Source organism: Conger conger, chromosome 15 (genome assembly GCF_963514075.1).
Source record: "Conger conger chromosome 15, fConCon1.1, whole genome shotgun sequence".
NCBI classification, from domain to species: Eukaryota; Metazoa; Chordata; class Actinopteri; order Anguilliformes; family Congridae; genus Conger; species Conger conger.
Window position 1 is genome coordinate 33,154,760 of NC_083774.1, and position 14,451 is coordinate 33,169,210.

General features: G+C 40.5%; 1 protein-coding gene across 2 annotated transcripts; it reads left to right on the forward strand.

Moving 5' to 3' along the window:
• The first annotated feature begins 8,140 nt into the window (after nt 1-8,140).
• Nucleotides 8,141-13,671, forward strand: prrg4 (proline rich Gla (G-carboxyglutamic acid) 4 (transmembrane)). 2 transcript variants are annotated; one of them, XM_061222408.1, is made up of 6 exons: nt 8,141-8,474; nt 9,428-9,591; nt 9,777-9,804; nt 11,154-11,295; nt 12,332-12,511; nt 12,694-13,671. In XM_061222408.1, exons 1-6 carry the CDS (start codon nt 8,327-8,329, stop codon nt 12,719-12,721), a joined length of 690 nt encoding a protein of 229 aa, XP_061078392.1. In that variant the 5' UTR covers nt 8,141-8,326; the 3' UTR covers nt 12,722-13,671. The 2 variants fall into 2 exon arrangements, with proteins under 2 accessions (XP_061078392.1, XP_061078393.1); XM_061222409.1 differs by having other exon boundaries at nt 9,428-9,540.
• The last annotated feature ends 780 nt before the right edge of the window (nt 13,672-14,451 follow it).

The following is a 14,451-nucleotide window of genomic DNA, read 5'->3' on the forward strand; positions in this document are numbered from 1 at the left end:
AGGTCAGGAGCTTCGGTTAATGTTCACATCAACCATCAGAATGGGGAAAAAATGAGATCTAAGTGACTTTGACCATGGAATGATTGTTGGTGGCAGACAGGGTGGTTTGAGCATCTCAGAAACTGCATAAATGTAACATGCATAAATATGCTAGCGTGTATTTCAGCTTGGTATTTATTGTACACACTCATTTTTAACACACTAATTATTGTAACAATAATTTTGCTCCTTGGATTTTCATGCAAAACAGTCTCTAGAGTTTGCAGAGAATGGTGCGAAAAGCAAAAAACATCCAGTGAGCAGCAGTTCTGCAGGCAGAAACACGTTGTCAATAAGAGAGGTCAGGGGAGAAAGGCCAGACTGTTCGAAGCTGACAGGAAGGTGACAGTAACACAAAAAAACACACAGTACAACAGTGGTATGCAGAAGAGCATATATGAACACACAGCATGTCAAATATCTTAAGTGGATAGGCTACAGCAGCAGAAGACTTAATTTGTCTAAAAAATCAGTCTCAGAAATACCTAATAAAGTGATAATTGAGTGTATACCAGCCTGCCATTGGAAAACCTGGGAAAACTAACTGACATAGCAAAGTTCTGTCTTTCTTCATCATGTTTTCATTTACAAGTAACCATTTGTGAAAAAAAATCTGGAAGAGATTCCCAGAATTCCCTTAAAAAGGCAGTTTTGTCCATGAAACTGTCCGGAGGTCAACTGGCTGAGTTCAGGAGGCTGCTGGGCTCAGGCCTTCAGCCCAATGAGCAGTGGAGAGAGAGACTCCCATCACCACGGCAACTACAACTCGGAGGAGTCGGTGTCATGGCCAGGTCACCGTCTGCTGGAACTGGGTGTGCGTCATCTGAACAGCAACATGGTGGCTACTAACACCATGGTCCTGATTTATTAAGACCTACTAAGACTTTTAGCACATGTAAAACCAAAAACATGATTTGTTTGCACCAACTGTTGCTTGTGTTATTAGTTTGACCTGTGCTAAAAGGTTAGTGAACCTACTACTAGGTTTACTAACCTACTGCCTACTGCTGTTTATATCCAGAAGAAAATTGTTCTGTGAAGTATTTTCAATTTTTGACATAACCCAAGTGTCTTGGAGGACACACATTTTCTCAATTAAAAACAAAAAAAAATATTCTCAACAGGCCGTTGTAGTGTAGATTTCAGCATGGTAGAAATGTTCATGTTCACAGAAGGGGACAAAATTGAATTGGTTCTTAGGTGGATATACCATTTATGTATGAAAATGTATTTAAGTCCATTTTATGTAACAGTATATACGTATATGAGCACATGTATGTTTCCTGATATTTCTTCATGATGTAGAAGCAAAATCCAAAATGTTTGTGTTATTGTGACACATACCTTCTCCCATTCTAATTCCTGCTTTTCCACCACAAACTTGTTTATCTGGTCTTCAAATCGCATCGCGGCATCCTAGGTGCAAAGCATCACAAGAATTGTCACTCAAAATACACCACACAGTCTTCCCGGGCAGGTGCTTATCCTCTGTACAGTGTGAATGACCTCTGTCACTGACTGCCAAAGAGTTAGATATTTCTTGACTGTTATAAACTTTTTCGACGCGTGGCGTAACCTCAAACAGTTAAACGAAAGTGGTAAAGTGGTAAAGTGGTAAGGGAAGAGCACTTTTTATCACAAACAAAAAAGAAGACTGTAATGTGTTTTTGCAGCCCTTTGTTAATCCAGCATCTGTGGGAAGATGTGTGCATTGGTACATTAGAGCTGTAATATTTGCACAAAGCCAGCCATGTCCTCCTTCGCCCTGCCAAGGTAGGTAAAAGTCAATCGCTCCCTTACAATCTATGACTTTTTATATGTATGTGGGAGTGAGCTTGGCCAGTTTATTTATAAGTTCCCATTAAAGTGTGCTACTAGCATGGAGAATTCCGAGAGAGGTGCACACTAGATAAAGCAGTTAACAGTTTGGCGTGAAATAATGAATAGATGGGTTTTTTGCCCTGTAAAGAGGTCATTAAACTTGGTTATCCTTATAAATCTGAGGGGACAGAGGCTGATCTACTGAGCCATAAGCCGACAGCTGCTGACACTTTGAAGATGAGGAAATATGCGTCACCATAATGATGTCTTATTATACACGGGAAGTTATGACACTTAAGAAATGCAGAAAAAAGCGCTGCGGTGTCCTGCTTAAAACATGCAAATGTGAGAATCATCTTATTAAACGGGAATCGGGCAATTTTTAACTGTCTGACGCTTGTTCTTCGTGCTGCTGTGTGAAATTGCTTTCACTTTTAAAATGATTTGTTTGCTCGTTTAAGTGTCCCTGGCGAATACAGAAACGCTAATAGAAAATATGATTCTTCAGGCACGTACATGGAGGCCCACCCGATATACGCACTCGCATCCTCTAACAAGGAAAATGCAAGAGAATGGACCCAGTCAGAAAACAAATGTTAGACAAGAAAACCCCCTTTCAATCCCACACCAATAAAACAAAGAACTACAAAGTGTTACTTTAATTGCATGCCTGAGGAACACATTGATTTAATGTTTTTTCCTTTACAATAACATGATCATAACAATAAAAGCCGAGTGATTCAATATGTTATTTACTTCTTATAACCTTTAAAACATGTCCGGGGCCCTGTTCTAAAGTGCTTGCTTCAGGGGGCAGTTTTACAAGCAAATAGTGAGAATTGGCCAGGTCTTTGCCTCTTGACCCTGTGCTGATGTGCAGTCTGACTGGAGCTGGCTTGTGTCCAGATGGCCAGAAATTGAGACTGGCTTCTAGTAAAAACTCATAACGCTCCTCCTACGAAATTACATTGCCCAGCTCCTCGTGACTTTTCCAAAAAGGGCCTGTAAGGGCTCGAGCGTCTTCTTGGTTAAAGTAGAAAATAGAGATAGCCGGTAATGGCTTTAGCATCTCCTTTCAATGCAATTAGCCTAGTCTCCAATGTGAGGATTTGATTAAAAATAAACTGCCGCTATATTTTTGCTAGCGTGTGCTTCTAATCACCTGCACACCTGATATCGTTACCCCCACCTACATGTGTAGCTTTCTCTGAACAAAAGACGTGCTGAAATTCTCACCCTGCGGATATGCAGCTCCTCAGCTGCTTCAAGGAGGCTCGTTTTGAATTCCAAAACTTGGATGGACAGAATCCCGTCATCTGACGCCTGAGGGGCGTACAGCGACGAAAACTCATAGTCAAAGTTCGGCCCGCCATTCTACAACAAATACAGGAATACATTCCCAATAAATTATACACATAAAGGGCATTATGTTATTACATTATGAAGTTTTGTCATATATATATATATATATTTATATATATATATATATATATATATATATAAAATACGTACTTACTAGGGAATCAGGAAAGTGCTTTCCAAGGTCAGTGCCCACAGCCATCTCAGGGTTCAGGAGAAAATTATGAAAAATCTCTTTGTGTGCCCCAGACATCCTTCACATTTGGATAAAATCACTTTAAAACAGAAATACAAGCAAACTGTACCAAACGCTACCGGACACTGAATAACATGTATCGAGAACATTTGCAAACCCTATTTTTTGCAGATGAGACAATTTAACATTCCATTTTAGAAAATAAATTAATAAATGCATAGCTTCACACTGTTTCAAAATATAAATATATTTCCTAATAAAAAAAATATATTCCTGAAACTAAGTAAAAGCACAACCATTGGTAAACACTGCTGATTATGCTTAAATTATTATCACAATCGTGCGTGTTGTTTTCGGAGCACCCCTTATTACTTGGTAAGTTGCACCTTCAAGCCGCCAAGGTGGGAAGCAGACGGCCCGTGGAATCTAATGGGGTCAGGGTAATAACACTGAATGGACAAATTGCACTGTCATTCGACTTAAATTATATAAGTTATTTAATTTGACCTGTAGATGGTCCCCTGTCTCCTCATCACGGGTGACTTTTAAGTGGGAGGTCTGCGCTGAAAATGATGCTTTAATAGAAGAGAACCTTTCCCCCATTTAACCCGTGCAGTTATCAATCATGTGCAGGAATAAATGATCCCGTTAGAATTTGCTACTATCACAAATGACATTGTGACCCCAGGCCAATGTCTGTATTTGCTTCTCCACTGATTCAGTTCAGTAGATATTAAACAATTTTATAAGCCATGAAAGGCTAAATTAAAAGGACCCCAGCCATAAAACGGAATAATTCCTTTTTAGCAACACGATGTCTGTATATTACCTTGCTTTCATGAGTTATACGACTATATAGTGTTGAGATGTAATGGGAAGGCCCCGGGGTTTATAATAATGTTTATTTAATCACATTTTAACCTACATTCATCATGACAGTTGATTGTAATTGTAGTAGAATGTCGTGTGAACGAATAACGGGGATTGAACGAATACGTAACGCCGCTACAACAAGCTGCCGTGAGAAATGAAAAGGTTTCTAAATAACGTACTAGGCCTACCTTGGTTGTTTAAAATGTATACTATACTCTAGCTGTCTATATAGCCTACTACTAGAATAACTAGCAAACTAATGTAGAGTAGCTAAGCAAGAAGCGATGCTAGCGCTACACTCGCTAGCTTTACACTGACATCGCTTACTGAAGTGACAGCACTGGCATAATTCGTCTAGAATTAGGCTATAGTCAAGCTACGTCAAGATGAATATTTAGCAACTCAGTCTACGTGGTTTCAAAGTCTACCTTTACCTTAAACGATTCTGCTACCGTGTGGTGTTCAGGTGGATTTTTTCACAGCAGGTAAGTCGCTAGTTTTTGGCCATCCTGACAGTACAGTAAAGGCTATACTTCTACTGCTAAATGTTGCCTCCGCGCGAGGATGGAGTTCATTTCGCGGGTTTAACACAGAGCCAAGAACCAGTTCCCGGCGAAGCTCGGGCCTACTTGTTATACAGTACATGAGCATACAGTAAAAAAAAACTATTAGGCCACCTGTGATTTTTTACAGAACATTTAGATAGAGAAGAATTCAGCTAATTTAGGCACATTTATTGAATAATAAGCCATAAGTAGGCTAGAAACGTTTACCCCAATTTCTACCAACAGTGACACAAAAGGATTAGTTTTGAGGACACAAGTTCCCTGCCTGTCTAGAAACCGATGTAAAACAAGGAAGAATTCAGTGCAACTAAGTTATATCTGTTGGTCTAAAAAGATGTGCGTTCTCTAGTTGCATTGAGTTGTTCCTGTAGTGGTGGTGCATTGTGCTTCCTGGTCTTCTGTTAATGTTAGGCTACTGCCCATCAGCTAAACACTGCACCTGGAAATCAAGCTTATGTACAATTTCTCCCCGGGGATGAACCTTGTGTGCCACAATATGTTTACGTGGCCCTAATAAGGCTTACTTACTTCTTCTTTTGCTTTTCCTGCAACCTTAATGCCGATTGTACTTATGCTACCCGTGGTCGGAAAAATACTTTTTCAGTCAATTGGTAAATTGTTGGCATTTATATAGCGCCTTTATCCAAAGTGCTGTACAATTGATGCTTCTCATTCACCCATTCATACACACACACACCAACAGCGATTGGCTGCCATGCAGGGCGCTGACCAGCTCGTCAGGAGCATTTGGGGGTTAGGTCTTGCTCAGGGACACTTCAACACAGCCCGGGCAGGGGATCAAACCGGCAACCCTCCAACTGCCAGACAACTGCTCTTACTGCCTGAGCCATGTCACCCCTTGAGTTGCCAATTCCACCTCCCACCTCTCTACCTCCCTCCCTCCCCTCTACCTCTCCACCCATCCCTCCCACCTCTCCACCTCCCTCCCTCCCCTCTACCTCTCCACCCATCCCTTCCACCTCTACCTCTCCACCTCCCACTTTGCTCAATGATAGGATAGGCTTTAAATAATTTGTTTATTTGTAATTAAAGCCAAATTGGGCTATTTTGAGGAAAGTCCTACCTAAAATTCATATTTTTGTGTGCTTGTAGGTAGAAATGGAAAAAATGAGACTTTTTTTATTCAATAAATATGCATATATTAACAGAATTTTTCTCTACCTAAAGTAAAAAAAAACAAAAAAAACACGGGTGGCCAAATAAATTTGGCCTGTGCTCTATGGATGGATGACACATTCAATGATCAACGTAAAGATTGCAGATGCTCCCATACAGGTGTACTGGATGATGCAGTTAAGTATGTCGTTATCCTATCGTGCTCTGTGGTGAACAGGCCCGGGTGAAAGAGGGCTCATTATTGTGGCACAGACGGCAGGAGATTCAGTCACAAACACTGCTCAACTGGCTAGTGTTTCAACAGGAACACCGACTGCAGTGACATCTGCATTTAGATCTATGAGAAAGGCATCAGCTTCGGAAACTGGTGGAAAGCGCACATTTGATGACTTTGATGCTCTGGGTTGCAGTGCATAAACCCCTCATTACAAAGACAAATGCACGAGTTCACTGCTGCAAAAACCATAGGCACTGGTCTGCATAGATGTGGAAAAAAGTGATAATCAATTACATTTTATTTGTATAGCGCTTTTCACAGCAGACTGTCCTAAAGACACATTGCAGAGTAACAGAAGGGAAGAATTCTTTTTTTTAAATACCAGCCCCCAAATAACACATGAGGTAAACAACTCCCTTTAGTGGGAGGAAGGGTCAAATCATACAGTTATGCTGAGAGGTCACTTTTATCCTGTGATGAAACATTTCTGTCCTGATGAATCATGCTATGGCCTTCCCAGTCACCAAATCTCAACCCGATTCAACACTATGGGAGTATTACTGTTACTATAACTCTCCATCTTCAAAACACCAAATGAGGGAATATACACTCACCAAGCACTTTATTAGGAATGTTTTTACTTTATTACACCTACTAATTATTAATGTGATTATCTAATCAGCCAATTGTGTGGCAGCAGTGCAAAGCATAGAATCATGTAGATACGGGTCAGAAGCTTCAGTTAATGTTCACATCAACCATCAGAATGGGGAAATAATGTGATCTAAGTGATTTTGACCGTGGAATGATTGTTGGTGGCAGACAGGGTGGTTTGAGTATCTCAGAAACTGCTGATCTCCTGGGATGTTCACACATGGTCTGCGTCTAGAGTTTGCAAAGAATGGTGCAAAAAATAAAATCCAGTGACCAGCAGTTCTGCAGACAGAAACGCCTTGTTAAAGAGAGACAATGGTCAGACTGGTGAAAGCTGACAGGAAGGTGACAGTAACGGAAATAACCACACAACTGAACACACAACACATCATAACATAAGTAGACAACAATAGAAGTATAATAAATACCTAATAAAGAGCTCACTGAGTGTGTTTTGCACATTGCCAGTCAGTGAATATATATACAGTATATTTACAGTATTTAAGCTTCCTATCGAGTCCAAACAGGACAGCTGACAACATCGATTTCGTTGCGCAGGGCCAATACCCTCGCTTATACAAGGAAGTGCTGCCATCTGTTGTTGAAAATAAGAATGGGATGTCCATCAGCTCAGCCGTAGCCACGCATAATGAGAATAAATCTAATCGCGCATTAGGCTATAACATCAATACAATATTCGTTTTAATTTTAATAAATAGCCTCACTTTATGGTAATTCATTCATTATTTATTGTGACAGAAATGTATTTATGTAAAATAGAAAAAAAACTTGTAACAATGCTAACTCTGAAAAAGGTTTGTTCAGGAATGGCATGGCCTGTAGGCCCAGAGTGTAAAATTAAACAATTTTGACTTTCGAAAGCGAATTATTTGCACGCTGAGGTGAGAATTATCATTTGAAATATTAAGCGACTTGATTACGTGTCGATCCTTTATCCAGGTGAGCACTTCCATTAGTCAGGTCTGATTTTGTAGCTACGCCCAAACTCGACCGGAGATGAGGTCACACAGATGCTTGGGGCAACCTGAAAGTAGAGTTGTTTCCTTGTTTTACCTTTCCACGGGAATCAAACTATTATTTTATACGTTTGAGATTTTAAATGAATACGTGATTTTTATTTGTGAAGAAGAAAACTCATTACGCAATTAATGAAACTGATTGTGTCGTGGTCAGGGTTCTATTCGAGTTTTTAATTTAGATTCAGTCTGAACAGGTCGGCGTTCACCTGTTTTGGGTGGGAGAGGCTAGCCTACTTTTTTTGTATTATCGTTACTTTTCTCAAAATAAACAAGTTAAAAAAACTTGAATTCGTTGAATAAGGAGGCGCGTGGCGACGACAATTTTGTTATTTTAAGTTTGAGAGAAGTTGTTGGGCGTTTTATTCAGATAGCCTATTTGAAAGCAATCATTGTTTTCCAAATCATTACCTACCAAATGTAGCGAATGTCTATCCAAATTATTTCAGTCAGTCGCTGTTGGAGAGCAATGATTTTATTTTTATTTTTATCTTGCCAAATAATTCAATATGGGATGACTGCGTGTACGAGGAGGATTTTGCGGGTCATGAACGCAGAGGACTCGTCCAATGAAGGTAAATCATTAGACTCACAACGAGCATTTCCAGTTCCAGTCAATCTAGTTATACTCTGAGTAACAAATGAAATTGTTCAGCTATTTGTATCAGATATTTTAGTGACTAATAGACCAGCGGTTCCCAAACTCAGGCCTGGAGTACCCCTGTGTATGCTGGTTTTCTTTCCAGCTTCCAACCACAATCCAATAATTTTTACAAGATCTTAATTTTTATTCATTAGGTGCTTTTCACACTTAGAGGGATTACTTACCCTCTCAAACCGCATTTTGTCGAATAGATGTGCATCCCAGGAAGAATAAAATTCCCATGTTCATATTGTGCTTATTGAGCTATAATGCAACCAACGCATACATTCTGTAGAAGAAACGCATGAAAAGTGGTCAATTATTTTAACTGATAAAAAGACTGGAGTGAATCAATAGGCTCCTAATTTGTGAAAGTGTTGACCCCTGGCCACCAAAACACCATAACGAGCCTATTCGTTAACCTCAGTCTTATTTGTTAACCTCAGTCTTATTCGTTAGGCCTATGTCTTATGTAATTGTTTGCAATATGGTGCAATAGGCATAACATGCACATTTTTTTATTCATGCCATTGCAAAGCTATTTCTGGCATAATGTGGTTTAAGATAAATAATCAATTTTAAGATGAAAAGCACCTAATTAAAAAAAGATTAACTACTTGTTAAAATTATTTGATGGCAATCGGGGTTGGTACTCCAGGACTGAGTTTGGGAACCATTGTAATAGACATTGATTCAGTTTGGTATAATCTGCAGAATGCTATCCATTTGATTTAGTTTGGGCTAAGTTGATTTTGTTTCCAACGATTGGGTCTTTTAAATGGGTGTATGAGAACACGCTATTGTTTAAGGGTATATTAAAAAGCGTGTTTCATAATTTATTGAAACCAACCATGTCTAACTAGATCAAATTTATTTTGTCCTTAGTATTTGTGGAAGAGGAGGGGGCGCACGCATTTTTAGGACGCCATCTGTTGTTTAACAGATTCGACTTCGAGCTATTCACTCCTGGGGATCTTGAAAGGGAGTGTATTGAAGAAGTATGTAACTACGAAGAAGCTCGAGAAATTTTTGAAAGCATTTCAGCAACAGTTGAGTATGCATTTCTTCTGTATTAACATCTGTGTTCATTTTCTGCAACACTATAAAGAAACGCCGAGACGCACCAGAAGTGTGGAAAGTTACATCTATGCACAACACCCCTGACAGTTACACCTGTACCTGAATGTATCTAACAGTGAAAAGCAATAGTCTTTAATTGTGTTTTGTTTTGCAGGACAATTTCTGGAAAACATACCATCATGGTAAGAACTTATTTTATACTAATAATGGTTATGTATTTTTTAAATAAACTAATGGTTAGGGACAATGATTAAACTTATTTAAAGATGACACAACTAGTGTTTTCTATCTCACTTTTAAACTAATTATTATTATAATTATTATTAATGCCATTAATAATAATACATTATTTTTCACATTTATTATGTGTGAAAACGAACATATTGTAGAGCATTTCATGCAGCATATGGCTCGAGTTAGTTTGTCCACACCTTACTTTGCTTGCACTGGAGGTGGAGTTCTTTCAGAGGGGGATTAATTTACTTATCATTTGCCTGCCTGTAGTTTTGAAAATGATATTTAGCTTCAGTATGCAGTTAATGTGATTTGCCACTTCAAAGTAAAGAATAGTAATATAGACTGTGTATTGGCACACTTCACAATCAAAATCTAATTTGAATTCTGATAAAGAATGAAAGAAATCACTTACCAGATTCTTGTCTTGTCGGGGTGACATGGCTCAGGCAGTAAGAGCAGTCGTCTGGCAGTTGGAGGGTTGCCGGTTCGATCCCCCGCCCGGGCTGTGTCGAGGTGTCCCTGAGCAAGACACCTAACCCTCAAATGCTCCTGACGAGCTGGTCGGGGCCTTGCATGGCACCCAATCGCCGTCGGTGTGTGAGTGTGTGTACGAATGGGTGAATGGAGAAGCATCAATTGTACAGCGCTTTGGATAAAGGCGCTATATAAATGCCTGCCATTTACCATTTGTGGTCAATGTGACTAACAAGCCATTTCGCATAAGCAAATTTAATATGAACTTGAGCGAGGGACAGTAGCAGTCATGAGTGGTTCTACCTCCAGACTGAGAGAAGGGAGGGAACTGTTGGGTTTTTTTCCTCATGAACAGAAACACATTTGATTATAAACATTGAGGTGTAGTGTGAAAAAGTAAGTTGTTGCACCACCATTCAGAAACCCAAGCCTTGTCAGAAGCCCAGCTCTGGTGTGGAAGAATGCCGCACTCTACACCAAAGGGATATTTTATTGTACAGGGCTGCTGGGCGGCCCATCCTGTTAAGGCTCAGCCATGCTCCCCATGGTCTGGTGTCAAACTTGGACTGTGCCAATGCCTACTGGCCGTCGGCCCCACAGGCTGACTGGTGATCGCTTCTTGTGTTAACCAGGGAAGAGCGCAGGCTTGTCCGTGTTCCAGCAGATCGGTTGTGATGAGAGCGGCGTGTGTGATTGGGCACTGTGGGGGGGGGGGGGGGGGTGGAGCGGAGCGGAGCGTGAAAAATAGTGTTGGGCTTGCACTGTTAGGAATGACAGTGATCCTGATTGACCAGTGGGCTGTTTGTGATCATGTCACCAGATGATCAGGTCAAGCCTCCCTCCAGGCTGGATGTGACTGCCCTACTGATCGGCCTGATAGCAGCGGGCGTCACCATCATCATCATCGGTCTGCTGCTGTGGTACTGCTGTCACAGGGCCTACATGCTGGGCAGGTCCCCTGGGTAAGGCCCCCAGCATTACCATTTGAAAGTGGCGTGTTGAATTTTAGTAGTCTACACTTCAGCCCACCCTCTGTAGTCCCAATGTACTCCCCCTTTTGTCATCTATTAGCAATAGACAGCATTGTGTGCCGTGCATTTAATCCTTTAAAGAGTGGTTTTTTTGTTGTGATTTTTTCAAAATTCCATGTCGTTGTTGTAGGACTCCATTGCCATGATTGATACATCAGTATTAGATTGTTCTTGTAAAAATCTAAATGTGGGAAATAATGCGTTGAATCTACACAGAGCCTGTGGTGTAGCCTGACGTGCACCTCTCCAGAAATGTAACTACATGTCGTGGCGACGCAGACGGCAACAACTGTTATTGGTCCGCTTGGTAGCATCGCATTACGCATTTCCGGCTGCTCCGCCATTGACTAGTTTCAGTCGCCTGCGGTTGAAACTGAAGTCTGTTGCCTGATTACTAATGTCTTTCAAGGATGACTTCGGAGGTGCCTTCGCAGCACGCGATTGAGACGCACTTTGAAGGCAGAAAGCTGTCAGAGAAAGTAAAGTGATTACGTGAAGCGTAATTACAAGCAATTTAGCTGTCTAGCTCACGGAGGTTTAAAACATTACATTATTTCAGTTATTCCAGTATGTTAAGCAATTAAAATTTTCACGAAAATGTAAAACTAAAACGAAATATCGAGCTCGTTGTGTACTTGCACTTGTGGTCAAGTTATTTTTTCTTTTCGAAGTAAGAATCATACAGTTGAAGGATAATATAGGATTACGGGATATCATGCCCGGCGAAAACTAGAGTTTTGGCGGTGTATATGCAGAGCGACGCGTACAAGTATAAATGATCACAACGGCGTAATTTACGCCGTAGACTGCGTGGTTTCATTGCAGAAGTATAAATCGGGCTTTACGCATGTTATGGTACATTATGGTAAATTATATTATGGTGAGGGTTCTTGTTATGTTATGGAAAGTTTTATGTTAGATTATGGTAAGAGGCAAGGTGTGATCGCTGGGGTTTGTGGGACTGCAGGTCATCCCGGGTCCGTACGGGGCGGAGCAATGCCTCCCTGATCCTGCGGAGGCTGGAAGAGGTGTCCCTGCAGCCCGTGCTCCCGCCCCCAGACGAGCTGTGCCCTCCCGGCCTCCCCTCCTACGAGCAGGCAATCGCCAAATCCGGCCCGCACGACGCCCCACCCCCGCCATACCCAGGGTACGGAACCGTTCCCCACTCTCACGCCGCTCTGCGGTCATACCGTCTTCCATCCTCCCAACCTAATATAGAGCACAGGACATTATGCTTTACGATGTTTATACCACCGAAAGCATACACCCTCCCTCCCTAATATAGAGCAATATGGTTGTTGCATTTACAGTTTTGCATTTTTATTCTAGGTCCCGACCCGGAAGCATTCGACGGTAGCATACCGTGACTGAGGGAAGGATACGCTGTTTCAGATGGTTCATTTTAATCGGTCTACACACTGTCTTCTGGAAGTATTTATAGTTTTTGTCATTTGACTTGTATGCTAATATTACATGAAGCATAAATGCCACATGTACTGTGTATAAACATGCAGGTTGGATTGTACTGGATCATATCATCGGTGCTTTTGCTAAGATATGACACCGATATGGAGAAAGATATAAAAGTAATTTTTATCTTAAGAATTGTATTTCTGTGAAGAAATGTGCAGGAGCAGTGCAGCAATATTTGTCTAACAATTTTCAGAGAAATATTTTTAAATGTAGGTTTTAATGTGGATTAAATGTTTGTATTCCATTTACCATTTTTAATATTGTAAAAAGAAAAAAAAGTCAACTGTTTTGCATGCCTAAAGCAATGGGTTTTCTTTGTACCATAATGACCTAGAATGTAAACTCTTAGTATAGCCTACTCACATGCACAATAGATTGTATCATTTTCATGCAGTATTTGAGCAACATGTATGTACACTGCATATGTGACGTTTCTGTGTCGTTTCAGTAATTATTTTGATGGTGCCAGTGAGGGCTGTGTTCAGTCATTTCCTCACACGAGTGCAACACGACCTGTATCACGTGTTAAGAATGGTCTGTTATGTGGTCTGAATAAGAGATTAATCATAAATTTGAGAAGCCTATGCAGTAGCAAATCACAATTTGCGCTGCTGGCTAATTAAAGTGAGGATAAAGATGAACTTTGAAGATTTAGTTGGGCATTGACCATTTAATCTCAAGTAATTTGTGCGTTTTCACTGTTGGGGTACTCGTCAGTCTTAATGGTTCATGTTGTAGAACTGTATCAATGGGCCAAATACACTCTGAAGGTTTGCTCTGTTGCGGACTGCAGACATGGTTTTATTTTATTTATACAGTTTGAACCATGCAAAGAAAGGAAAAAAAGATTAATAAATTTTATCTGAAAAACATAATGGTTTTATTTTTAGAATTGCATTACATTCATGCTTGTTCAGGTCTGATGTGCTTATTTCTATTTTAAATACATTTATTGGTCACAGGGTCTTGGTCAAAAGGCAAAATGTAAATTAGGAAGCAATGTGTGCTGCCATATTTGTGTTCATACAAATACAATGTTCAGTGGGGTCAAGAAATCTCAGACCACTAGTGAAAATGCTTCTATTTTGCATTATTTTCTAATTTAATACAAACTTTTTAATTACTAATTACATTATCAGCATAACAATTTGAGTGAAAAGTTGAATCGGTGAAAAAACTGATTCCTGTTATCCCAGCATGTGACAATGTTTCAAAGAGCATCTTGTGATGTTACTGAACGCTTGGCTTGGCGTGCCCCCATAAATATTCAGTGGGGGGGGTCAGGTGATTGTCAGTGGGGTTGAGGTCAGGAGATTGTCAGTGGGGTTGAGGTCAGGTGATTGTCAGTGGGGTTGAGGTCAGGTGATTGCCAGTGGGGTTGAGGTCAGGTGATTGCCAGTGGGGTTGAGGTCAGGTGATTGCCAGTGGGGTTGAGGTCTGTTTCACATCAAACTGATGCTAGACAAGCCATTTGTAGAGATTTTCCTAAAACCACCAAATTAGCAAGATGGGAATGGTCTTTTTTCTATGTGACTATTATTTTATCTCAAGAAGACATTAACTGTGGTTTACATTTGGGCTTGTGGAGATTTTGGCTTATGCAAAGTCATAGTA